The 25,795-nt window shown below is 45.0% G+C and overlaps 2 protein-coding genes across 2 annotated transcripts; both read left to right on the plus strand.

Annotated features, from left to right (window-relative positions):
• The first annotated feature begins 31 nt into the window (after positions 1 to 31).
• On the plus strand, positions 32 to 11,142 carry LOC119326620 (probable histone acetyltransferase HAC-like 1). Its single transcript, XM_037600251.1, has 16 exons — positions 32 to 716; positions 1,112 to 1,217; positions 1,311 to 1,587; positions 1,977 to 2,477; positions 2,922 to 4,711; positions 5,209 to 5,505; positions 5,598 to 5,876; positions 6,695 to 6,823; positions 6,906 to 7,106; positions 7,263 to 7,405; positions 7,487 to 7,799; positions 7,928 to 8,067; positions 9,143 to 9,221; positions 9,292 to 9,681; positions 10,069 to 10,286; positions 10,405 to 11,142. The coding sequence occupies exons 1-16, from the start codon at positions 508 to 510 to the stop codon at positions 10,511 to 10,513; spliced, it is 5,181 nt and encodes a 1,726-aa protein (XP_037456148.1). The 5' UTR covers positions 32 to 507; the 3' UTR covers positions 10,514 to 11,142.
• A 12,117-nt stretch (positions 11,143 to 23,259) lies between these two features.
• LOC119325612 (ribosomal RNA small subunit methyltransferase H-like) lies at positions 23,260 to 25,789 on the plus strand. Its single transcript, XM_037599341.1, has 5 exons — positions 23,260 to 23,646; positions 23,806 to 24,081; positions 24,172 to 24,240; positions 24,751 to 24,943; positions 25,246 to 25,789. Exons 1-5 carry the CDS (start codon positions 23,275 to 23,277, stop codon positions 25,638 to 25,640), a joined length of 1,305 nt encoding a protein of 434 aa, XP_037455238.1. The 5' UTR covers positions 23,260 to 23,274; the 3' UTR covers positions 25,641 to 25,789.
• Positions 25,790 to 25,795: the final 6 nt, after the last annotated feature.

Raw genomic sequence — 25,795 nt, forward strand, 5'->3', positions numbered from 1 at the left:
AATCCCCCGCGCCGCCGCCCCGCTCGCCGTCGTACGGATTCCGCCCCCGCGGCCCCGGCCGGCCCCCAATCGCCGTTTGCCGTGGAGGCGGGGTCCCCTCGCGGCGTCGGTAGCCCGCCCCGTGATTCTAGGGTTTCGGGCGGGGGTGCACCAATTCGCCGGCCCGGCCTCGCGCCTCGGTCCCGCGGGCGCTCCGTCCGCCCCGCGAGCGTCCTGATCGCTCGCGCTCGCTCCTCGCTGCCGCTCTGTCGACTGCTGCCGTCTGGTATACAGTGCGCTCCGTATGCTGAAAAATTGGGCTGGGTTTTGTGTCTGATTCAGAGAGGGCTGTCTGGTTAAATTCTCGCTGACCGACCCTCCAGCAGGAAGAAATATTGCAGCTTTTGAAGGGTTTCGCCGCGTGTGCCCGCCCTCGGGAGTGGCTGCCGCTTCTTTCAGCTTGCTCCGCGCCACGCCGCGCTGGAATGACGTCGCCCGCCCTTGTCTGAGGCGCGGCTGCCAGCGACAATGAATGTGGGGCAGGCGGCGCACCTGTCCGGGCAGATGTCCGGGCAGGGGGCGCAGATGAATCAGGTTGTTGGCGGTGGCAGCGGTGTCGTCGGTGCTGACGGCATGCCCCTGCCCCAGCACCAGCAGATGCAGGATGGCGTGGGCCTTGTTGCCCCGGGGGTCGATCAACAGTTTGCTCTCATGCGCTCCAATATGCGCGACAAGATGTAAGCACTCCACACTGCAAACTTCTTTCAGTGCCGCTTGCTCTAAGGAAAGAAAAAAGAACTTCTTTCGGTGGCTGGGCTTTTTATATTTAGTAGGCGCTAGCGCGGGTGTTAATTAATTGTACTGCGTTAATGCGGCCTATCCTTATCAACGTTTATACGGTGAATATTTATTTCGTTCCCAAAATTATAGAGGCGATCACGCTTACTCACGCAACCAAAGCTTATGACTTTCCTTAATTAACAAGAACCCGCATATAAATATCGGCACTGGGGCGCAGTTGAATCATCTTCCCGACTAAAATTTTAGGTTCGCCGCCATGGCTGATGGTTCAAATCTGATAGAAAGTCTTGACATGGTTTTTTAAGCCTGATACTTGTTCGTAAATTGGCAGATATGAGTATATAGGAAGGAAGCAGACATCTGCTGACTGGAGGCGGAGGCTGCCGGAACTCGCAAAGCGGCTAGAGGAAATCTTGTTTAGAAAATTCCCAAGCAGGGTATATTTCTCTATTTCCTTTTTCTTTTTTACTTCTTGTTTGGATCTAGCAAAATTTGATCTCACAGTTCCATCATTTTGGCTGTTTGAGCAGAATGAGTACTACAATATGATGAGGCAACCAGTGGAGCCACAATTGCAGTTTGCTATCAAGACCTTGAGTGCTCAGAACCAACTAAATCAACAAAACCAACAAATGTCAAGGCAGATGGCATCTTCCTCTGGTTATAGCACAATGATTCCAACACCTGGTATCACACAAGGTGCAAGTGGAAATTCTAGAATGTCTTATGGAACAGACAATATGGGTCTTTCCTCATCTGGTGCAGGCATGGTTCCTCAGAATGCCAACATGGGTACCTCGATGCCTGGTATGGATAGATTAACTTATCTTCGGCTCATATCATTAGGGCTGTGTTGTACCTTAACTTGAAATTCCCTTGTAGCCATGCTGTAGGGTTTCTAGCCTAAGTATCCAATGCCCAGCAGTATATTCGGCAAAATTCAATCAATGTGGTAGAAAAACACAACATCTTTTGGGAGTCTTGCTTAATAGCTTGTATTTTTTTTTAAAAAAATCCACTAAATAGCTTATATATCCATGACCAAATTGGGGCATTTCTTTCGAGGTCTCTGTTGTTTATAATTGGAAGATTATTTGTGAGAAGCTGAAGCATATGTGGTTCCCTGCCACTGTTTGTTCTCATTTTTTGCTGGTTCATTTTACATGGCTTTACTTATTCTTAATTGCTCCTTACAGGTGCAATGTCTAACGGCTACCAGCATCTAACTACCAGTGCCCCACTAAATTCGACCACAAATAGTGTCCCATCTACGATGGGTCCAGTGGGTATTCAGCGACAAGTAACTCATATGATCCCAACTCCTGGATTCAGTAATCAACAAAATGTACCTACTAATTCTGACTATTCAAATGGAACTGGATATTTCAATGGTGAGTCAGCTATGACACCACATATGCAGCAGCAGAAGCAATTTCAAAGCAACCAGAGTAGCCATCAAATACAGCATATTGGGGGGCACAGTAATTCTGGAATACATTCAAGCATGCTGGAGAATTCTTCTGCATTTGGTTTATCAGATGGACATGTGAATGGTGGAATGGGATTGCATGGGTCAAACACGCAGATTACAAATAGAAACGCAGCACCAGAAGGATATATGAACATATCCTCTTTTGGAAGTTCGCCCAGACCTTTGCAGCAACAGTTCAATCAGCATCCAACACAGAGAATATCAAGTATGTGTGCTGACGTGTCCTATCTTTTATTGCCTTATCATCGTGACTTGTGCCATAATCTTGAAGTCATGTTCATGAAGGGTGTATAACAAAAGCTAGTGATGGGTTTATTATTCGTTTGCAATATGTTCAATTTCTAATTATCCAAGTCATTTGTACAAGCTAACTTGTTAGAGCATTGTTGTTAGGGAACAGCTAAAAAGTAAACACAAAGCCTTACTTTAGTTCCTTGTTGTTGGAGTCACTGGCTTCATAATTAATGTGTTTGCTACAGTCCTTGAACCTATGGAGGGTGAAAGTGTTATTGTTTCCACTGTAGTACCAATGATGTGAGTTTCCATATCGACAGACACACATGCACAGTCATGCATAGCGAAAATGCAAAAGTCATATCTTACCCTCTTTACGATGACAAACTAAATCGTGTCGTTTTTTGTTGTGCAGCATCAGTTGACATGGGTGGCTCAGGAAGTTTCTACGGTACTGGTTCTTCTGCTTTAGCAACAGCAAATAATCAGAACATGGGTGCTGCAAACTTGCAGTCTAGATCAAGAATGAATTCCATGCTGCTTAGCAATCAGCTAAACATGCAATCCATTCAAGGGCAGCCGCAGATAAAAACTGAGGTTTTGGATCAGTCAGAAAAACTCAGTTTCCAGCCATCTCAGTTGTCTCATGAACAACTACTCCGACAGCAGCTTTCAATGCAGCAACATCAGGTGCAGCCAAGTTCCCAGTTTGTGCAAAACCAATATCATCTCAATCAACAGATACCAAATTCACAGCATCAGCAGGCTATGCTGAGGAGCAATTCCTTTAAACAGTCTCAACTGAATTCCAGCCATTCTATGCAAGTGTCAGAACAGGGAACTTTGCCACACACCGAACTAACATCTTCACAAGCTATTGAACCTCCTGCACTTCCAAATTTCCAGGGTCAATACCAGCAAAGAAGTGCTCATGATAACGTCAAAGGTGCGCAGGTGTTTGGACATCTTTCTGGATCTCAAAATTTCAGTGCTTCTGGTTCTCACGATTCTCAGCCATTGTTGCACCCTAATCAGCAGCTTGATGTTAGCTCGAATGATGTCAGTTATGTTTTGAAAGGAACACAGACAGAGCAAATGCAGCAGCACCAATGGCGGCCTCAAACAATGGAAAAGGTTCCTATCAGTAGCAATTTATCTCTTGAAAAGCAAATACAGGATGACTTTTGTCAGAGAACAATGGCCCAGGACGGAGCACAGCAGCCATTTTCATCTGACTGGCGTGTTTCTGGTTGCACTGTGACCTCAGTTGACCCTGCACTGCCAAAGCTCCCCGCTGGAGGATTGGAACAGCCCACTGGAAATATCAATTACCTCCGTCAGATGAGGTGGTTACTGTTGCTGTTTCATGCAAAAGGATGTTCTTCTCCTCTTGGTAGTTGTAAATTACCTCGTTGTGTTCAGCTGCAGGATTTTGTGAAGCATTTGGACAACTGCCAAAGAAAAGATTGTCCACAGAAGAAGTGCAGTAAGTCAAGAATGTTAATTGAGCATTATAAGACTTGTGTTGATGAGCAGTGTCCTGTATGTAGTAATGTAAAGAAATTTTTGCGCCTCTCGGCTGAACATGCAAGTAAGCAAAAAGTCCCTGAGCCTAGAAAAGTTGCTCAACAGAATATGACTCAAAGAATCATGAATGGGGTAGACAGTGATATAATGGACATTGACCCAGTGTCTGTTGAATCCTTTGATGGTCAGCCATCTGTTCCAAAACGTTTGAAGATGCAGCCCGCGTCACCCAATGTTCCAGAGCATGAAATACTTAGAGCCTCCAATCCTCAGGTGAACCCAGGGTTTGTATTACAGGAATCACATCCCGAGCTGCTTGAGCAGAATAAAAAGACGGCATACATGAAAAGAGAGTTGGATGTAAAGGCTGACATGCGACCTCTGCAGAAGCCCGTAAAGATGGGTTATGGTGCTGATGGAAATGTGCCTACAGCGAGGCACAATGTCATTCCTACTGTTTCAAATGAGATGAAGTCTCATGTCAAGCAAGAAATCTTGCCGGTTGACAAAGGGACAAGTGAAAATGTTCATGAGGTTAAGAATGAAACAAATGATTCAACAGAGGCCACAGCATTGAAATCAGGAAAACCAAAAATAAAAGGTGTTTCATTGACTGAGTTGTTCACTCCAGAACAAATCAATGCACATATAGAGAGTCTAAGGCTGTGGGTGGGCCAGGTATGTCTTTTACTTGGAATAAACTGCTTTAACATTGGGTATTTTTTTCCCCGGAATTACAAGATCAGTTGTCAAGTAAATATAGGAGATGAGTAGAAAGCCTTTAATTTTCATGAAATGTGTTATATGTGCTTTAATGTCCTCATTTACACAAGCAAACATCAGAAAGCTTACTGTTTGTTTGTATTTCCAATGGGTGAAAAAATATTTCCCTCCTTCACTTCTGCATATAATGTCTAACTACTACGGAAGCTTGCACAAAAATTACTGCGCTGTCGCTTTACCAAACTTTAATTACTAGAAGTTGAACTATGTCGTACCAAAAGAAAAAAAAACCTTATCATCATGAGATAAATGTTGCATGTTCTTTTTTGTGTACATGTGTTTTTGTGCAAGTACTCTTAATCTCATCATGCAGTTGTCATGATGAAACTTGTACTGTAACCCTAATATGTGTTTTTAGAAGGAACAATTTTACATGTCTTGCCATTTGACAGAGCAAGGCTAAAGCTGAAAAGAATCAACTGCTGGTGTCTTCCGAAAATGAAAATTCATGCCAGCTCTGCAAAGTGGAAAAACTCACTTTTGAACCTCCACCCATATATTGCTCCCCTTGTGGTGCTCGGATAAAGCGAAATGCACCATACTATACTGTTGGTTCTGGTGACACCCGCCACTTTTTCTGTATTCCATGTTACAATGAGTCCCGTGGTGACACCATTGAGGTTGAAGGACAGAATTTTTTGAAGGCCCGATTTGAGAAGAAAAGAAATGATGAGGAAACTGAAGAATGGGTAAGTTCCCTATCTCTGTTCTGGTGGTTGTATAACTATAATTTTGGTTATGCTTGATTTGTACTAATCTTTCTGACTGATGCATTCCACAGTGGGTTCAGTGTGACAAATGTGAATGCTGGCAGCATCAGATATGTGCTCTGTTTAATGGTAGAAGAAATGATGGAGGACAAGCAGAGTATACTTGCCCGAATTGCTATAGTAATGAAGTGAAGTGTGGGCTGCGCATGCCTCTACCACAGAGTGCTGTTCTTGGAGCAAGTGATCTGCCAAGAACTGTTCTTAGCGATCATATAGAAGAGCGGCTTTTTAAACGGCTTAAGTGGGAGAGACAGAATCGGGCGAATAGTTCAAATTGTAGTGTTGATGAGGTTAGTGAAACTAAGTCTTGTTGGAAGTGCATGCGTACTTGAAGTATGTTATATGGGACCTCAACGTACTTTGGTAGTATATTACCTTATGTCACAAAAATATGCTACCTGAAAGTGTTATCTAAGTGCCTACCCACCATGTAAATCCTTAAAAAAATACCATGCAAATCATTGCAGCGTACTATAATGATTGCCCGGAAAAACAGAAAACAAAATGCCTGTTTAATTTTTTTCAGACCCCATTGCAACCTTTTCCATCAACCAGGATGAACTAGCAGTTTATTTAATTAATAGTTTTCCATCAACCTGGTATGTAATGAGGTATGCCATTTTGGAGAATCGATTAATAGTATGAAATTGCCCATTAATTGCTCGGAAGCTTCAACTATATATTAAAGGCTTACATGGAAAATATACCAAATTGTATTTATATTTAAAGTTTCAAATGCGGTCACATAGTGCAAACTTGTTGCTGATTGTTTACGACCCAATGAAAAGCACAGCAACAAAAAAAGGGGCTACAAAATGATGGATGGCTTGTGAAAAATCAACCAGGATTGATCTTTTTGGCAGTTCAGAGACCCGAAGTGTATATGCGCTTTACTTAACTTTTTTACTTGAAGTATGTTCTATATCTTGATAATTTATGTGCTGCTTTTCTTGACGATGGCTGGAAAAATCAACAAGGAAGTGGTTTAACTTCACTTCCTGTAATTTGGACTACACCAGATACCATTCATTTTGGCATCATTATGAACTATTTTGATAGAAATGTTCCCTCCATCACTTTTAAAGTCTAACTGTAAAATATTTGTTAGGTCGCCGGAGCAGAAGGTCTTGTGGTCAGAGTTGTTTCATCGGTGGATAAGAAGGTTGAAGTTAAACCACGCTTTTTGGAAATTTTTCAAGAAGATAATTACCCGACAGAGTTCCCTTACAAGTCCAAGGTAGGAAGTTGTACCTAAAGTATAAATTATGCTGACAACAGACTCTGATATCCATGATTCTGTTCCTGTGATTGTTTGGCAGGCTGTTCTTTTGTTCCAGAAAATAGAAGGCGTAGAAGTGTGCTTATTTGGAATGTATGTTCAAGAATTTGGTGCTGACTGCGCTTATCCGAACCAACGTCGAGTTTATTTGTCATACCTGGATTCTGTGAAATACTTCAGACCTGAGATTAAAGCAGCCACTGGAGAGGCCTTGCGTACATTCGTCTACCATGAAATTCTGGTAAGTTGCTGTATTTGCTGAATTTTAATCACAGTTGTAAATATTTTCTCTTGCCAGTCTGGTCAGAAAATTCCTATATGAAACTATTAGATGTGATGCCTTCCTCTTTAAGCTAGCATTTTCCTACAATCTTACTCCAGTTATCTATGTGTACAGATAGGATATCTTGAATACTGCAAGCAGCGTGGATTCACAAGCTGTTATATATGGGCTTGCCCACCTTTGAAAGGTGAAGATTACATTTTATATTGCCATCCTGAGATTCAGAAGACTCCAAAATCTGACAAACTGCGGGAGTGGTAAGACCTTTGATTGACACATATGTTACTCTGCTTACATTGAGCTCCTGGTTGCATGATTTCTGATGTCTTCACACTCAGGTACTTAGCCATGCTTCGAAAAGCTACTAAGGAGGAGATTGTTGTTGAGCTTACAAATCTGTATGACCATTTCTTCATTACCATGGGAGAGTGCAAGGCTAAAGTTACCGCTTCTCGTTTGCCTTACTTCGATGGAGATTATTGGCCTGGAGCTGCGGAAGATATGATTAATCAACTGCGTCAAGAAGAAGATGACCGAAAGCTTCAGAAGAAGAGTAAGACAAAGAAAATTATTACAAAAAGAGCGCTTAAAGCTGCTGGCCACACTGATCTCAGTGGAAATGCTTCTAAGGACGCTATGCTGATGCAGAAGGTAAGCTTATGCTCTGGTAATTGTAATACGAGATCTCTCGGAGCCCCCTCTTTTGTGTTTGTGAAATTGTACTTGTTTGTTTCAGTTGGATGACATCTTTCTCATGAATTCGATTTTGATATATGCAGCTTGGGGAAACCATTTATCCAATGAAGGAAGATTTTATTATGGTCCATTTGCAGTATTCTTGTAGCCACTGTTGTATCCTTATGTCGTCTGGAAAACGCTGGGTTTGCCATCAATGCAGAAGTTTTTACATCTGTGACAAGTAAGTCAATTTCATAAACAATATGACACCTGTGCTATAGAGGCCACATGTACTTATATACTATTCCCTTCGTTCCTAAATATAAGTCTTTTTGAGATTCCAATAGACTACATACGAAGCAAAATGAGTGAATCTACACTCTGAAATACGTCTATATACATCCGTACATAGTCCGTATTGAAATTTCTAAAAAGACTTATATTTAGGAATGGAGGGAGTATATGTGATCACAGTTGAAATGAAAGCGATCTGTATGTACCAACAAGTTTTGCATTATTGCCCTTTCTCAGGGCCAGGTGCCTCAAATCAAGGCACTTGCATGAAAATTATATTTATTTTATAAAGCAGCAGTTTAAGTTGTAACATTTAACAAATGTGTGCCTAAGGACGCTTTGTTTACCACACAAACTACTGTATCCCTACACATCTCTTTGTTGATGCCATGCATGATCCCTGTTCTTTCTGTTGCAACAAATTGTATCCATATCATCAAGATACCCAACAGACCAGGAAACGAGAAAACAAGGCAGATCTGCAAATCTGTTTCTCTTGGCACCCACAAAAACTTTCCACGGCCATTGGCTTCTACTCCTTGCCAATCCCCGGTGGCCATATCTCGTCCCCCCACCCTCCTTGATCCTATCAGGCCTCTCATGGAGAGGTGCCGTCTCATCAAACGTGTGGCTTAGGAGCAAAGGCTCAGCAGCGGTCATTGTGCAACCCATGAAACCAGGACCCTGAAGGAGTCAATCTCTCCAGACCCAAGGTGACTTGCTATGAACCGGGGTGACTCTTGGGAACCCCAGATGACCGCTTAATCTTCCCCTGGAAAAGCAAGGGGGCCTGGTATCCACCCCAACCATGGCATCACCGGCCTAGCTCGGGGTGAGGTGACACCTTAATAACCCAACTGACTGCCGAGATTGTTATGAGAATAACTACATGTTCTTGAAAATTGTGTATATAAGAGTTATCCTTGGGATGAATTGTTTGTAGTTACACAGCTTGCCATGTTAGACAAACCTTTTAGCCCTTTTAAAGTTCTCTTCGTGAATTTAGTATTTTCCTGTTGCAGGTGTTACAGTGCAGAACAACATCTTGAAGATAGGGAGAGGCATCCGAGTAATAGTAGAGACACACATAAGCTCCATCCAGTAAGTAAACAAGACTCATTTTTCTCTTTAGAGAAAGAGAAAGTTAGTAACATATAACTTGATGTCCTAGGTTGACATTGTTGGGGTGCCTGAAGAGACAAAGGATAGAGACGATATTCTAGAAAGTGAGTTTTTTGACACCAGGCAGGCATTTCTCAGTCTTTGTCAAGGGAACCATTACCAATATGACACCCTTCGCCGTGCTAAGCATTCGTCAATGATGGTGTTGTACCACCTACATAATCCCACTGCACCAGCGTTTGTCACTACATGCAATGTCTGTAGCCATGATATTGAAACTGGTCAAGGCTGGCGGTGTGAAATTTGTCCAGATTTTGATGTGTGCAATGGTTGTTACCAAAAAGGAGCAGTCAATCATCCTCACAAGTTGACAAACCATCCATCAGTTGCCGACCGTGATGCCCAAAACAAGGAAGCCCGGCAAATGCGTGTTCAACAGGTAAGCCCCTTCAGATGATTTCCACTAGTAAAATTGTTCCTAACCTGCGATTGTTGAAGTTGTGACTTTCTGTTTATTTTCATTAAAAAAACTTGACAGCAGTCTAGCTTAAATACCATTCTTTTTTATATTTACGAACGGAGGGAATAATTGGCAAATCACTGTAATAATTGAGTTAAGCCGGAGCTTTACAAATCGGAAGACATAAATATTCTTCCAGCATTCTCATTTGTTCATCATAATATTGTGGAAACAGTCAACATGTGCATCTTTGCTTTTCGAGGCTGCAATTTGTAAAGTAGTTAATGTGCATAAGTCATGTGCTCCACTACAATCCTTTTGTTAAACAGTTCCACCATTAATTTTCCTTTTACCATCATCCTGCAGCTAAGGAAAATGCTTGATCTTCTGGTACATGCCTCGACATGCCGCTCTGGCAGCTGCCAATATCCTAACTGCCGTAAAGTCAAGGGACTATTTCGGCATGGGATGCAGTGCAAGACGCGTGCTTCCGGAGGGTGTGCCCTGTGCAAGAAAATGTGGTACATGCTTCAGCTCCATGCCCGAGCTTGCAGAGATTCAGGATGCAGTGTGCCACGGTGCAGGTGTGTTGGCGCATCTCTCATTTGTCCCGCTACCCCCCCACCACCCCTGTGCTTATGCATACAGTATTTCAGTCGTCTCTGGAGTAACATCTGACCGTCACCTCTGGTAACCATACAGGGATCTCAAAGAGCATCTTAGAAGGCTGCAACAGCAGTCCGATTCCCGGAGGAGGGCTGCTGTTAATGAGATGATGAGACAGAGAGCAGCAGAGGTTGCTACAACATGATTAGTTGCATCTGTACAGGTATACTGTCGTCGAAAGAAGATTAGGAAAGTGTGCAGGGTCTCAGTCCTCTCATCACCCACACCAAGTCGAAACTTGGGATCGTTGAGTTGGAGGATCCAGGTCGACCGATTGTCCTGGAAGATGGAAGAAGACGCTGGCCATTCTTCGCCGACGATTAACATAGGGGCTCGGAAGCCTGCCATTCTCCGAAGGGTGAAGGGCGCAGCGCACCACAGTAGGTGGTGACTGTTTGCACCCTGCTGACTGCCGCTGATGTCGTCGATAGGAACCGGCCCGGTCCCTTGGGTGTGGTGATTCTTTCGTTTGACCTGTACTAGTTGGACTAATCTTGTTTTTGCTGCTTGCCTGCTCCATCGTCGACGTTCATGTATAATAGGTCTTTGGATCCTCTATTGTTGAAAAACAATGGTTGTAGCCGCTGCTGTTTTGTTCCCCCCCTCCGTTCTGGTTTCTTGTCGCCTCGGTCAGGAGGGGTATAGTAGGGAGAAAGAAGGTAGAGGGATGGGCACTGGACATGGTTCTGTTTATTTATGTCCCCCTCCCATTTTGTAGGACAAGTCTTTATTTTGAAAGTATAAAGGAAAGTAAATCCTGCGTCTTTCTTTGCCCCTCCTTTCTTGCAAGGTACTGCATGATCTTGATTTGTCCAGTCAGATCATCATCACATTGGAAATTTCGAATGTGGGGATTCTTGTGCCATGACGAAAATTAGAGCTGTGCAGAAATCTGTACGGTGATTTGTCTGAAATTTTGCCATCCCAAGCATCCAAATTGTTTTCAAATTGGTTTTGCAAATATTTGCAAATTGCGTCGTGCTTGTTTTTTTTTTCCAGTGAAGTGTTGTGCTTGGTTAGCTATGCAGTGTGTAGAGTGCAGCGTTTTGGTGCTCGGGCTACATGTAGCCCTTTGTTTGAAACATTCAAAAGTTATATTTCAAAGTAAAAAAAAATCTTAAACAAAATCCACATTGACGTATGGCTATACGCTACATGTGTAAAATTTCATGAGAAAATACATTGATTCATGAACTGCACAAAAAGTGAAAATCGTTGGTTTTATATAGTGAATGTGTTCAAAATCACCAATTCTTCTTTTCTGTAGCTTGCGTGTCAATGTATTTTGCGATGAAAATCTGCACACATGTAGTATACATCCATATGACACTGGATTTGTTTGCAAAATTATTAAATCAGTGAAACATTATTTTGAAATTTTCTAAAAACAAAGCTTCATGTAGCCCGAGCAGGAAAACGCGTTTATGAGTTACAAAATAGGGGACTCAAAAGCAGTTTTAAGGTAAAAAAAGAATTTTTAGAGCATTGGAAATTATGCTTCTAATGTAAATATGGCACCGAAATTCTTCTTCTCCAATTGATGATGTAAAATACTACCTCCGTTTCTAAATATAAAATCATTTTAGAGATTTTTTTTTTGAAACGAGGCAAAAGCTTTGCCTTATATTGATAAAGAAGGAGCAAGAACAACAACAAGGTGGGAATGGCTTAGGCCATCCCAAAGGAAAAGGAAAAAACAAAAACAACAAACAGATCAGCCCACAAGATCCGCCAGGTTTTTTGCTCCCGCTAGAGTCCAATCTTTTGCTACCTCTCTTATCTTGTGCATGACCACCACCGGCAGAGAGGATTTCTTGTTGAAGACTCTCTCATTTCTTTCCTTCCAGATTTCCAAGGTGATGAGCATGATAGCCGTTTTTAGACCCTTGGGAGAGGAAGAGGGCGACCTAGCTAAGGCCTGCCAGTAGTCCACCACCTTGGGGCGACCAGAGCCCATGCTAAGCAGTAATTCCGGGCAGGAGAGCCAGGATGCCGCCGCGGACCAGATCCTCTTGGAGTAATGGCATTCAAAGAGCATGTGTCTCGCCGTCTCAGGGGAGCACCGGCATAGCTGGCAGGAGGGCTGGTGTGGCCATCCACGTTTGGCCAGGCGATCCGCGGTCCAGAGGCGATTTTGGACGGCGAGCCAAGTGAAGAAGCGGCATTTGGGAGGCGCCCACGTTTTCCAGACAATCGAGCCGGAGGAGCAAGGCAGCGCGGTCATGAACTGCGCCTTATAGGCGGAGCTCGCAGAGTAGCATCCATTTGGGGAGAGGGTCCAGATGATGGAATCTTCTATATCTGGGGAGAGCTGGATATCTGAGATGAGATCCCATAGCTGGACGAACTGGCCAATGTGCTCTGCCGTGAAGGCCTCCACCGCAATATCCGCTACCCAGGTATGATCAGTAAGGGCATCATGGACCGTTCGGTTTTTCCTCCTCGAAGCTTTGAAGATCAGAGGTGCCATATCTTTCGGTGGCTTGCCGTCAAGCCATGAGGAAGACCAAAAGGAGGCCTTCTTGCCATCCCCGATAGTAACACGAGTCGCGGCGTTGAAGAGCTATCTATCTGAGGCATCGTTAGGAGTTTCAAAACCTACCCAAGGTTTTTCAGGAGCCTTCCATTCGTCCCAAAGCCAGCGAAGTCTAAGGGCGCGGGAGAACCTTTCCAAATCTAGGATCCCCAATCCACCAAGCTCCTTAGGGCGGCAGACCTTCTGCCAGTTGACCTTGCATTTCCCACCGCTGACAGATTCCTTGCAGTCCCATAGCATACCGTGACAGATCTTGGCCATAGCCCTTAGGAAGCCTTTATCCACTTTGATAGCGGTCAGGAGGAAGATCGGCATGGAAGAAAGGACAGATTTCACATAAGTGCAGCACCCCGCCCGATTTAGGAATCTTCCTTTCAGAGGGTTCAACCTTGACGCAGCTTTATCAATGTATGGCTGAAGGTCGGTCCTTCTGAGTCTACCAAGCGACAAGGGCAACCCCAAATACTTGAGAGGGAACTGGGTGATAGCCGCCGAGAAGTTTGCCAGAACTGCGGTGAGGTCAACATCGGAGCAGCGAATTGGGGCAATAGAGCTCTTAGCCACATTGGTCACCATGCCCGTAACCTCCCCGAAGCCTTGAAGAATATTTGCCAGGCAGGATATATCCTGCACCGAAGGGGCAATGAAGATGGCAACATCATCAGCGTAAAGAGAGATCCGAGGATGTTGTGAACCTCCAGGACTTTCGCTCATCAAACCAGACGCAGTTGCTTTATCCAGAATTTGTTGCAGCGGGTCGATGGCGATATCGAAAAGCAGGGGGGATAGCGGGTCTCCTTGGCGAAGTCCTTGGCCGTGAGCAAAGTCCTTACCGGGGATACCGTTAAGGATTACTCTAGACGTGGCCGAGGAGAAGAGGCTGGATAGCAGAGCACGCCATCTAGGAGGAAAGCCGAGACGGCGCAGAAGGTCGAGTAGATAGTCCCAGCGAACTGTGTCGAAAGCTTTGGCAATGTCCAGCTTTATGAGGAGAGCCGGAGTTTTGCTGCGATGGAGACTGCGAGCGGTGTTTCTGACATACATAAAGTTGTCATGTATGGTTCTCGTTTTGATGAAGGCACTTTGGCAGCGAGAAACAATAGCATCCATCTTCGGACCGAGCCGGCGAGCCATAGCTTTAGCGATAATCTTCGGGACCACGTGGATGAGGCTTATTGGCCTGAAATCCGTGATGGCTTCCGCACCGTCCTTCTTTGGAATGAGGACGATGTTAGCTGTGTTGAGGATGGCGAAATTAGAAGCTGACTGCTCGGAGAAAGAAGTGATGGCCCTCATGAGATCATCTTTGACAATATCCCAGCATGATTGAAAGAAAGCAATGGAAAATCCATCGGGGCCGGGGGCCTTTTCTGAAGGCATATCATCGATCGCCTCCTTAATTTCCAACTCAGAGAAGGGGAGGTCGAGATCTTCCAAAGCATGGGTGCTAGGATCAACGACCATCCAATTGAAGTCTAGCTGCCGGAGGGGAGGGCGACCCAAGGTCTTGGAGAAGTGTTCGAGAATGACGTTCTCCTTATCTTCATGTGTTGTCAGCCAACCATCATTATGTTTGAGCCTTTGGATATGGTTCTTGCGTTTCCTCGAGTTAATCCGCAGATGAAAGAACTTTGTGTTGGCGTCTCCATCGCGAAGATAGTTGATTTTGGAGGCCTGACGTTTTCTAGAGCGTTCCAAGGCCACCAACCCTAGAATCCGTCTTTTAAGGCCAGCACGGAGGGCCCTCTCTTCCGTGGACAGGGGGCGAGAGTCCTGGGCGACATCTAACTGGAGAATGACCTCCAGAGCCATGGAGAGCTGAAGCTTGCAGTTAGAGAAGAGACCCCTGCTCCAGGATCGCAAGCTGAGCGCGGTGGTCTTGAGCTTGTGGTTGATTACGTGCACCGGCTGAGTGTGAGAAGAGGGCGCTGACCATGCCTGTAGAACCGTCTCTTGGAAACCCGGCATTTTAGTCCAGAAGGTTTCAAAGCGGAAAGTCGCAGGTTTACGGGGCCCACTCTGGTTGGAAAGGAGGAGGGGGCAGTGGTCCGACAAGGATGACGAAAGAGCGTGCAAGACATGACTTTCGAAAGTCAAATCCCAGCTCGGGTTGCAAAAAGCGCGGTCCAGCCTCTCGAGAGTGGGGTTCTCCCTTTCATTGCTCCAGGTGAACTTCCTGTTCTGTAGTTTTATCTCCTTGAGATGGTAAGTATTCAGAGCACGCCTGAACTGGCCCATAAGACGAAGATTCAGCTTATCATTGTTCTTGTCTTCCGCTTGAAGGATGAGGTTAAAGTCACCAAGGATGAGCCATTTCTGATCGTTGTTGGGAGCAGTGGCGATGATTTCGGCAAGAAAAGCTCCTTTATCTGTGTCAACGCTAGGGCCATATACTGTGGTGAGGAGAAAAGAGGTGCTGCACTCACGGATGGTGATCTGGGCGGAGATCAAAAAGCTGCAAATGTGAACGTTTGTAACAGAGACTTGATCTTCATTCCAGAGAAGAAGAATACCACCTCGTGTGCCAACAGCTGGCTTGTGAGCGAAAGATCTGAGCTTAAAACCACCAATGTAGGCCGCAGTTTGTTGATCTATGAAATCAAGTTTGGTCTCTTGAAGGCACGCGATATGGCAGGGAGTGTCTGACAGAAAGGCGTGGACCGTGTCTTTGCGAGCTTGGTCGTTCAGGCCTCGAACGTTCCAGTCAGCCACGTTGAGGTTGGGACCGATCATCTTAGCAGCTCAGAAAAGAAAGCCAGATAGTAGATGAAAACGGGGGTGACATGCCCGCCCCCAAAGCTATTGCATAACATCAAGACTGAGACAAACATGCCAAAACTAGGGGCCATCGAACCACGGGACCATAACCTGGTCTCCATCTAAGCAAAGTCTTTCTGAAGGCTAGAATCAGCTCCACCCGCGCCGCCCATGGCGATCAGCGCATTATCCGCATCCATGATGCTACGGACGTTCAGCTTAAAAAGCATAGCTAGACCTTCAATGGTCTTGTCTGGCAGCTGAGTCTTGAACTTGCTGATGTACTTCTCCCTAGCTTGAATCAGAGGCAAACCTTTGGCATCACAGCCCATTTTGTTGAGGAGCACTTGTATCGCCTTATCCATAGCGTGCATCACCGGCTTAGCACGAAGGCGCTCGCTGCGACATGCCTCAGAAGGGGGCACAGCCACAGCTGGTCGAGGACGTGGTGTGATCGCAGCAGGCCGCGGGAGGAGCGGCACAGGCGGCCTGTCGAAGAGATCTTCCACCGAGCTCAAAAAAGGCGTTTCGGCCGGCGCAGACTCGAGCTCCGTGGAAGGCGTCTCCAGCTCCAGCAAGGTCGGGTCGGATGGGGCCTCGACCGCCTGGCCCAGCTGCCCGTTTGGCTCTTGCATATGAAGTGGCAGGAGCGCCACCTCATGCCCCAGAGCATCGGAAGCTACCTTCTCCATGTCGTCGTCCCAGACCTCCGGAACGTGGGGCTGGAGCAGAAGCGAGAGCGGCGACGCTTGACAAGTGGGTGCCGCCATGGTACACTCCTCCACGGGGGCTTCATCTTCCCATGTACTCTGTGGGGCAGCCTCAACCGAGGGTGGCAGCGAAGCGAGCTTCGAATTCAGGACGTCAGGTACGCCTTTGATGGCCAGGGACCAGTCCCGGCACGGCTTCTGATGCGGCGAGGCGCGACCGAGCGAGGTCAGCATAGGCGAGTTCGGGGACGCTCCCAAAGCCCACTGTGCAGCCAGCAGCTGTCCCGGCGCGAAGACGGTGGGCGCCGCGGAGGGAGTGGTAGGCGTCATCGGCTGTAGAGGTTTCATGGTGGCGGAATGCAGCGCGGTCTCAGGAGCAGCAGAAACTGAATGCTGGAGCTGCACCAGGACGGAAGCCAGGGCTGGGGGCGTGGCTACAGCCGGGGTCGCGTCCTTCTGGTTGTAGCTGCGGTGCCCGCGCTCGCTGTTGTGGTGGCGAGAGGAGCGATGATGTCCATGGCTGCATCGACGGTTTTAGAGATTTCAATATTGACTAGATACGAATGTATATAGGCATATTTTAGAGTGTAGATTCACTCATCTTGCCCCGTATGTAGTCCATATTGAAATCTCTGAAAGGACATATATTTAGGAATGGAGGGAGTAGAAAATTACAATTGCATATATATTAAAACAAATAATACTGCCAGCTCTTTTCTTTTTTCCTCCGACTCATCAGTAATCGGACCTGTCATCACCTTCTCTAACTCCTTCTGTGCCCTTCTCAACCTTTTCTTAGGTTTCTTTAGCACACGTTGGTCCCAGTCATGGAATATACCATGCATGCGATTAAGTTTCTCCTGGACAGTGAATTCCTGTTAGAACTGGAAGAGATCCATTACATGCAGCGGTCTAGAGCCAACTGGCTTAAATTTGACGACCGAAACACTGGGTTTTTTCAAGCATATGCGTCGGCGTGAAGGAAGAAAAATCTTATAAAAAAACTGAAGGATACTGATGGTAATATTGTGGAAGGTACAGCACCCCTAAGCAAACATATTCAGAATTATTTTAATGGCTTATTTAGCTCGGAGGTACAACAGGTAGATCCTTCGATTCTGCAAAAGGTTCAGGTTAAAGTGACAGAGCATATGAATGAGGCCTTGATTGCGCCGTTTACTCAAGATGACGTCCACAAGGCAGTGTTCAGCATAGGCGATTTCAAGGCACCAGGCCCGATGGACTACACGCAATATTTTTCAAAAAGTTTTGGCATGTTCTTGGGGATGACATCACTCAAGAGGTACTGTTTGCTCTAAATAACCGTCAGATACCAGCCGAGTGGAATGATACTACCTTAGTTCTTATTCCTAAGGTGGACAACCCTGAATTGATTACTCAGTATAGACCTATAAGCCTATGTAACGTTTTGTATAAGATCATCTCAAAAATGTTGGCTGCAAGACTGAAGAGCATTCTACCGGATATCATCTCTCCCACACAAAGTGCCTTCGTTCCTGGTAGACTTATTACTGATAACATCTTGATAGCTTATGAATGTGTTCACAAGATTAAAAATAAAAGAGCTGGACAATCAGGGCTTTGTGCAGTAAAATTGGATATGCACAAGGCATATGATCGAGCGGAGTGGATTTTCTTGAGAAGCATGATGCAGAAGTTGGGGTTTCATGAGCATTGGATAGAGATGATCATGGCTTGTGTTTCTTCTGTCAGATATAGAGTGAGGTTTAACTCTAAAGAAACAGAAGTGTTTACCCCAACTAGGGGTATTCGGCAGGGGGATCCTCTCTCCCCATACTTGTTCCTTCTTTGTGCAGAAGGGCTCTCTAGTATGTTGCAGTATGAAGAAGAAGTTGGTGGCATGGATGAGATTAGAGTGTGCAGGAATGCATCGTCAGTTTCACACCTTTTATTTGCTGACGATTCTCTAATTCTCATGAAAGCAGATGTGTTAAATGCAACTTCCTTACAGCAAACACTAGATACCTATTGTCAAAGCTCAGTACAGATGGTGAGTTTAGCCAAGTCAAGCATTTTTTAGCCCGAATACAAGTGTAGTTTCAAAGGCAGAGATTTGTCAAATCTTACACATTGATACAGAAGCGCTCTCTGATAAGTATCTTGGTCTCCCAGCCTTAGTGGGTGCAGACAGAAGTGATTGTTTCAGGCACTTTGTAGAGAGAATTAAAATTAGACTGATGGGATGGATGGAAAAGATATTGTCTGTTGGGGGTAAGGAGATTTTGTTAAAAGCTATTGCTCAAGCTATACCTGTATTTGCCATGTCCGTGTTTAGCCTACCTAAAGGAATATGTAAAGAGATCACAGATATAATTGCACAGTTTTGGTGGGGTGATGATGAGGAGAATAAGAGGATGCACTGGATGGCATGGTGGAAACTTTGTATCCCAAAAGGCGAGGGAGGTATGGGTTTTCGGGATCTTTATTCTTTTAATCTGGCGATGTTGGCTAAGCAATGCTGGAGGTTAATTACTGACCCGGACTCACTGGTTGCAAGAGTTCTGAAGGCTAAATATTTTCCAAATGGCAGTATCCTAGAAGCTACACCAAAAAATGGATCCTCGTTTACATGGCAAAGTATTCTGAAGGGGTTAGATACCTTCAAAAAAGGTTACATTTGGAGAATTGGGCATGGAGAGCATGTGAACATTTGGTCGGATCCATGGATACCTTCTAGCCCGGATAGAAAGGTAATCACGCCACGGGGCCAGACCATATTAACTAGAGTTTGTGAACTAATTGACCCTACGAGTGGAGCATGGGATGAGACTTTGATCTCAAATTTATTCAACCCAGTTGATTCACGCAGGATACTCCAAATACCTATTCACTTACAAGGATTTGATGATTTTATAGCATGGCACCCAAACAGAACTGGGATTTTTTCAGTTCGAAGTGCTTATCATATGCAGTGGATGCATACTTTTCGGGTGCATGCAAATATGATGGGGCGCCCAAGTGGATCCACCCCTTTGACTGTATGGAGTACTCTCTGGAAGCTGCAATGTCCATGTAAAGTTCAGATTTTTGGTTGGAGAATTTTGCAAGGAATTATTCCGCTTCGTGCTATCCTTACTAATAGGCATGTTGGTTCAAATGGTGCATGCCCCATCTGTCATCAAGGCGCCGAGGACATCCGACATCTGCTATTTTTGTGCACTAATGCACGATCCTTGTGGTCCCATCTTAGGTTAATTCATATCATTGACCAAGCGATACATGTTGACATATCAGGTTCGGCCATCTTTGAATATATACTCTCACTGCCGGATCAACAAGTAGCTATGCATCCATCTTTGAACTTCAAACATGTTATAGCCGTGGGAGGTTGGTACCTATGGTGGATCCGAAGACAAATAACGCATAATGAATCAGTTCCACCACAGTGGAGATGGGCGTTGTCAGTGCTATCCATTGCGAGCAATCATCAGAGGGCGTCATCGCTCACCCCTAGCTTTCCTGAAGCAAAATGGAGTAAGCCAGACCCTCAATTTATTAAATTGAATGTTGATGCAGCTTTTTATCCAGATGAAGGTGCGGGGGCTACAGCGGCCATACTACGGGATGTTAGAGGAAACTTTGTGGCGGCACAATGCAAATTTATCCCTTTCGCTGCAGATGTGATCACTACAGAAGCTTTGGCAATGATAGACGGTCTAGCTTTTGCTAATTCTCTTGGATTCAATCGGTTGGAAGCGGAATCAGACTCCCTACAGGTTATTAACTTCTGTAATGGTCAAACTAGATGGTGGGACTCAGCGGCGGCAATCTTCGCGGAATGTGTGGATACTAGTTCCTTGATGGGGAAGGTCATTTTTAAGCATTGTTATCGTTCTTGTAATCAAGCAGCTCATGCGCTAGCTAATTTTTGTTTCTGTAATAAATCTTCTTTCAGTTGGTTGGACGAGCCTCCTGACTGTGTCGTCAGTAAGCTCGTAGACGATGTAAACTTTGTTTAATTTTAATAAAGCTAGCCATGATAGCCTTCCCTAAAAAAACAAATAATATCAAATGAATTAAAACAAATGAAACATAAATATTAGAAACATCTATATACCAATATAGAAAGACCCAACGGGACATATTCAATTAATCTCGATCATCAAACCATGTCAATACAACGATCTACATTGGTTCAATGGTGAACACTCAACATGTTTAGCGTGTAATTAATATCATACCAAATATCAATATATGTGCTAATCACATAATCAACATGTAAGTGATATCCTAGCAAATACCAGTGTGTCATTAGTTTCTTCCTAATATCGACGTGCATTGCACGTACACATTTACTAGTTAAAATCAAATTCATCAGTTCACGACATCAAATTATTATATACTTCATTAATCCAGAACATCAAATTCAACACAAAAGCATTCATCACACATGACATGAAACATGAGATAAAACTAGTGGTCTTGTTTCCCATGCCATGCCCGCCACTCAACGGGATCTTTTTGAAGATCTTCATGCTTATCGGAATCTCAAATGTCATGGGCACCTCAGAAAACATCGGATTTGGTCTTCCCTTCTATGCGGCCGTACCAGTTGTCCCATGAGTTCATAGAAGGTATAATCCAATCCAAGTCTTTCTCATGCTCATTCATAGAGATCATGTTGTGCATGATCATGCAGGCTGTGATGATGTACCCCCTTCGTTTCTTTTTAGTTTGCATGTAAGTTTTATCTAAAGTCAAAGTATCTCCAATTTGACCAAACTTATAGAAAAATGTATCAACATTCACAATACCAAATCAATATCATTAGATTCATTATGGAATTTAGTTTCATATTATATAGAATTAGTATTCTAGATGATGATATTTTTAATATAAATTTGGCCAAACTTTATAAAGTTTGACCCGACACGGATTTTATATGCGGAGTAAAAAGGAACAGAGGGAGTACCCAAGGATCTTTTGATCCCAAAAGCTAGCTGATCCTCGCACAATAGCAAATTAGGTTTGCAAAATCTCAAAAGATCTCTCCACGTCTTTCCTAGCAGACCCTTGAGCATTATGAAAATAGAGTTCTTTCTTACTTTGGGGGCTTGAAATTGGCTTCACAAAAGTAGCCCACTTCGGATATATACCATCCGCAAGGTGGTAGCCCATGTTGTACGTGCGACCATTTGCTTGGAACTCCACCAATGGTGGTTCCCCATTGGCTAACTTTGCAAAGAGAGGTGACCGCTAAAGCACATTGATGTCATTGCAAGATCTAGGGCCCAAAGTATGCATGCCAAATTCATGTCTCCTGATTGCCCATGGCTTCATGAAGGATGGTGGCAACCTTCTTGTGTCATTTGAACTGTCCATGCCATGTTGTAGGGAAGTTATTCCACTTACAACTCATGCAATCAATGGAACCAAGCATACCTGGAAACCCGCAGGGTTTGTTCATATCCAAAAGCCTCACCATGTCTTGAGCATTGGGTGCTCTCATTGTTTGACGTAAAAGATTGAAGTGCTCTCTACCATTGCCAAGTTATCATCAATTAAATTTGTCGGAACACCATATGCGCCATCATGTATGATGCGACAGTCACCTTCTAGATAGTGTTATGTCCAAGTCCGGTGCAATTCCTCCTTTGCTCAAAGACCGATTATGTTGCTTCACACAGTTTGCAATATAAAGGAACAAATCTGGAGACATCCTAAACTGATATCGAAAGTATCGCCCTGGATACATCATATTTGGAGTAGAATAGCTGCGCATCAGTCTATCGTGAGCATCTTGCCTATCCCTTCGAATCAACTCATGGACGAAAACGGAACCATCATGCTTCAGCCTCTTATTCTTGTGCATCATCAAGATCAAAGCAGTGTCCTCCTCTTTGGTCATGTCACATTCCTCTTCAGACGAGGAATGATCCCACAAAAGAGGATTCAAATGAACTCAACTACAATACAGTAGTTTTTATTACAATATACTCATTTGTCCAAAACAAAAAACTGAGAAGCAAATTTTTGACCTTCTAGGCAATTCCTCGAACACCTCGGGGAGGAAGCCATCTGGTTGCTCGTCGGAGCTGAGGTGGTCACCGCGTCAGGTGGAAATGGCATTGAGAGGGCCTCGTAGACGCCATCCGAAGTAGCAATGGCTCGGCTCGGTCGTGGCGTTCACGTGGTCAGTAATGGTTGTCCGGTGACGGACCAAAACCAGCGCAATGGGGGACCCCAAATAGGCGCATTGGCGGGGCTGTCACGACTGTCCGAAGCGGCGGGCCGGTGGCGGGCGGTGGACCGACGATAGTGCCGTTGGCGGCCGGAATTGGGTTGGCGACTGTTGGGGTGAGAGGCGGAGTGCGGCGAGAGGAAGTTTCACTTGGTGGTTTGGCGTTTGCGCCACATAGCTTTGTTTTTGCGGCAAGTGCTTGCATGCTATATATTTATAGCGCAAGGGGTTGAAGTTCAGGTCTGCCTCAAATTGAGACCACAAAATATAGAGATAGGACAATGTTGGAGTATTATTTTGGATCGAAATGATCTAAGAACAGTTTTCTGGGCAGCTGCCCTGCTATTATATATAGGGTTGTGGCTAGATCTCAATCGACCGAGACTTCTCAGTCAAGTAACAGAACATATAAAAAAAAGAATTTAAAAGAAATTTTTACATGGATTTTTGTATAATATCTAATGACTATAGCATGAACTGAGACTTTGTAGTCTACTGAGATTCAGTAATCCCGTTATATGTATCCATAGACTACGAATTCGAACCAACTGAGTTTGTTGTAGCTGAAAAGCTCTGACTAGGCACCGAGCCGATCTGAACCGTCCATCCGTGATCAGACGACGGACGGTCACCCTGCGGCGCACGCTATTTATCCGTTCCTCGCGCGCTCGTGACTCCTGATGGCGACGGCAGCGCGGCGCCTCGTTCCCTTCCACCTCCGGCCGCCCGGCGCGCGCCCGCTCGCCGCCGTTGCGGCGGCTCCCCACAGCCGCAAGCACGATGCCGTCTCGTGCAAATCCACTGGCAAGACCAGGGCGAAGAACAAGGCCAAGGACACCACCATGTGGCGGCCGCAGCGGCGGGAGCTGGAGGAGCACCTCAAGCGGCGCACCCGCTCCGCCGGCGCCTTCGACCCCGGCCTATACCGCCGCCACTCCCACTCCCACCACGTCCCCGTCTTGCTCGGGGAGGTCCTCGCCGCGTTCCGCCGCCCGCTCCCGCTCCGCTCCTTCGTCGACTGCACCCTCGGTGCCGCCGGCCACTCCCTCGCCGTCCGTAATCCTTTTCCTTTCGCATCTACCTTTCTGTTGTCGTGGGAACAAGCTGTTCGTGCTCAGTAGAATTGAATGCCTCTACTCGTTGCGGCTTCAGTGTTGCGTGCTCATTTGTGCCCATATGCTGTTTGATGGAATGCGTCTTGGGGGTGACAGATGATGGAGGCGCACCCGGAGATGGAGCTGCACGTTGGCATGGACGTCGACCCCTCCGCGCTGGAGATTGGCCAGCGCCACATCGAGGCTTTCCTTGCTAGTAGGGCAAGTGAGGAAGGAGGAGAAGATGCTCTGCAAGGGACACTGCGCGCCTATACTCACGTCAAGAATTTCAAGTACATCAAGCATGTTCTTGGTGGCGTTGAAGAGAGCCTGGCGGATGGCTCGTCTGGAGTTGACGGTATCCTCATCGACCTTGGCATGTCATCCATGCAGGTAAAAAATCAGTAAAATGTGATGAAACTGATGCCAAGACTGCTAAATTTCCCATTGGCTGACCCAATTTTTTTGGTCTTCTGTGCGCAGGTTAACAGGTCAGATAGGGGATTTAGTGTGCTCAATGATGGTCCACTTGACATGCGCATGGACCCTAAGGTCAGTGTTGATTTAGTCTTACTTACAGCCTTACTGGTTATTTCTTTATTCTACTTATCAGAATGCACCATCTATGGATGCAATATTCTTTTTGCTACTTACTACAATCATGCAGTGTTGCAAACTTGCATGGCTAAAGATTAAAACAACTTATATCTAATATTAGTTCGTTATACTAAAAGATCATTTTATTGGCAGATAGCATGAACTGCAATTATTTAGATGCGCTCATATTCATAATGCCAATCACACAGTCTATCTAGGAATTTGTAAAACACAGTTGCACTTAGTTCATTTCTGTTGTGTTTCATTTTGTCTGTATTTACATGCACGAGTTCCAACTATTGAACTTGCCATGTCCAAAATATCCAGGAATATTTTTGTGTGTGTTACTTCATGTTTGAGTCAATCTTGGTGAATTAGTAATGTCCAAATGGTACAACTCGACCTTGATATATGTTTTGTGTTACAGTTGTGTACTGCTTCTAACCTATAGCTGAAACTAGACAGGCAACTTTAACAGCAGACGATATCTTGAACTCTTGGCCTGAGCTTGAAGTTGGGCGTATCCTCCGTGATTATGGGGAGGAAAGCAATTGGCAATCCCTTCAGAGGCGAATTGTTAAAGAACGGAAAACAGGGGGTTTACACTCTACTGGCGAGCTTGTCAAACTTATCCAAAGAACGTGCACCATTTCAGGAGGTATGTATGAAGCTATGATTATGATAACACTTTGAGGTTTCCTTCTATGATTGTGATAACACCATGCAAGTTTATATATATATATATATATTTTTTTTGCTCGATAAACTTTTGTGGAATTTACAAGAAAATAACGATTTCTTATAGACCATTTGATCCTTTGATTTATGCAAATTTCTGCTTGCTACTTTGTCAATGTCCTGTAGTTTATATATAACTTCTCTACAAAACAAAGAAGATTGCTAATTTTGCAAGCCGGAGATAATTAAATAAGAATCTCACAACATGTTTATTAACTACAGGACGGCAAGGCTGGATTAAAACTGCGACAAGGGTATTCCAAGCCCTTAGGATTGCAGTTAATGATGAGCTCCAAACTTTAGAAGACACACTCCATTCGTGTTTTGACTGCCTAGCACCAGATGGCCGTCTTGCTGTAATCTCATTCCACAGCTTAGAAGACAGAATTGTGAAGCAGACATTCCTGGAACTTATTCGTGGGGATGAAGCAGACGATGACGACGAAGACTTGGCGGGCGCTGACATTGATGACGAAGATGAACCATGGTTCAAGCAGAGGGTGCAAGGGACTAACGGCACCGTCCTGACAAAAAGACCGATAACCCCTTCACAAGAGGAAGAGAAACTAAATCAAAGGTGTAGAAGTGCAAAGCTCAGAGTTATTCAGAAGGCCTAGAAGGAATAACTCTGGATGCAAATTTGTGAAGGATTGCTGAGGAGATTATCGAGGCCGCAAAACATGCGATCGCCAGTTTCTCATCTGCTCACCAGGAAGCAAACACTTGGAAATCGCCTGAAACTTAGCTCAGGGGGGTGAATAGGAGGTCTTTG

The sequence above is a fragment of the Triticum dicoccoides genome, chromosome 6B (genome assembly GCF_002162155.2).
Source record: "Triticum dicoccoides isolate Atlit2015 ecotype Zavitan chromosome 6B, WEW_v2.0, whole genome shotgun sequence".
Taxonomy (NCBI): Eukaryota; Viridiplantae; Streptophyta; class Magnoliopsida; order Poales; family Poaceae; genus Triticum; species Triticum dicoccoides.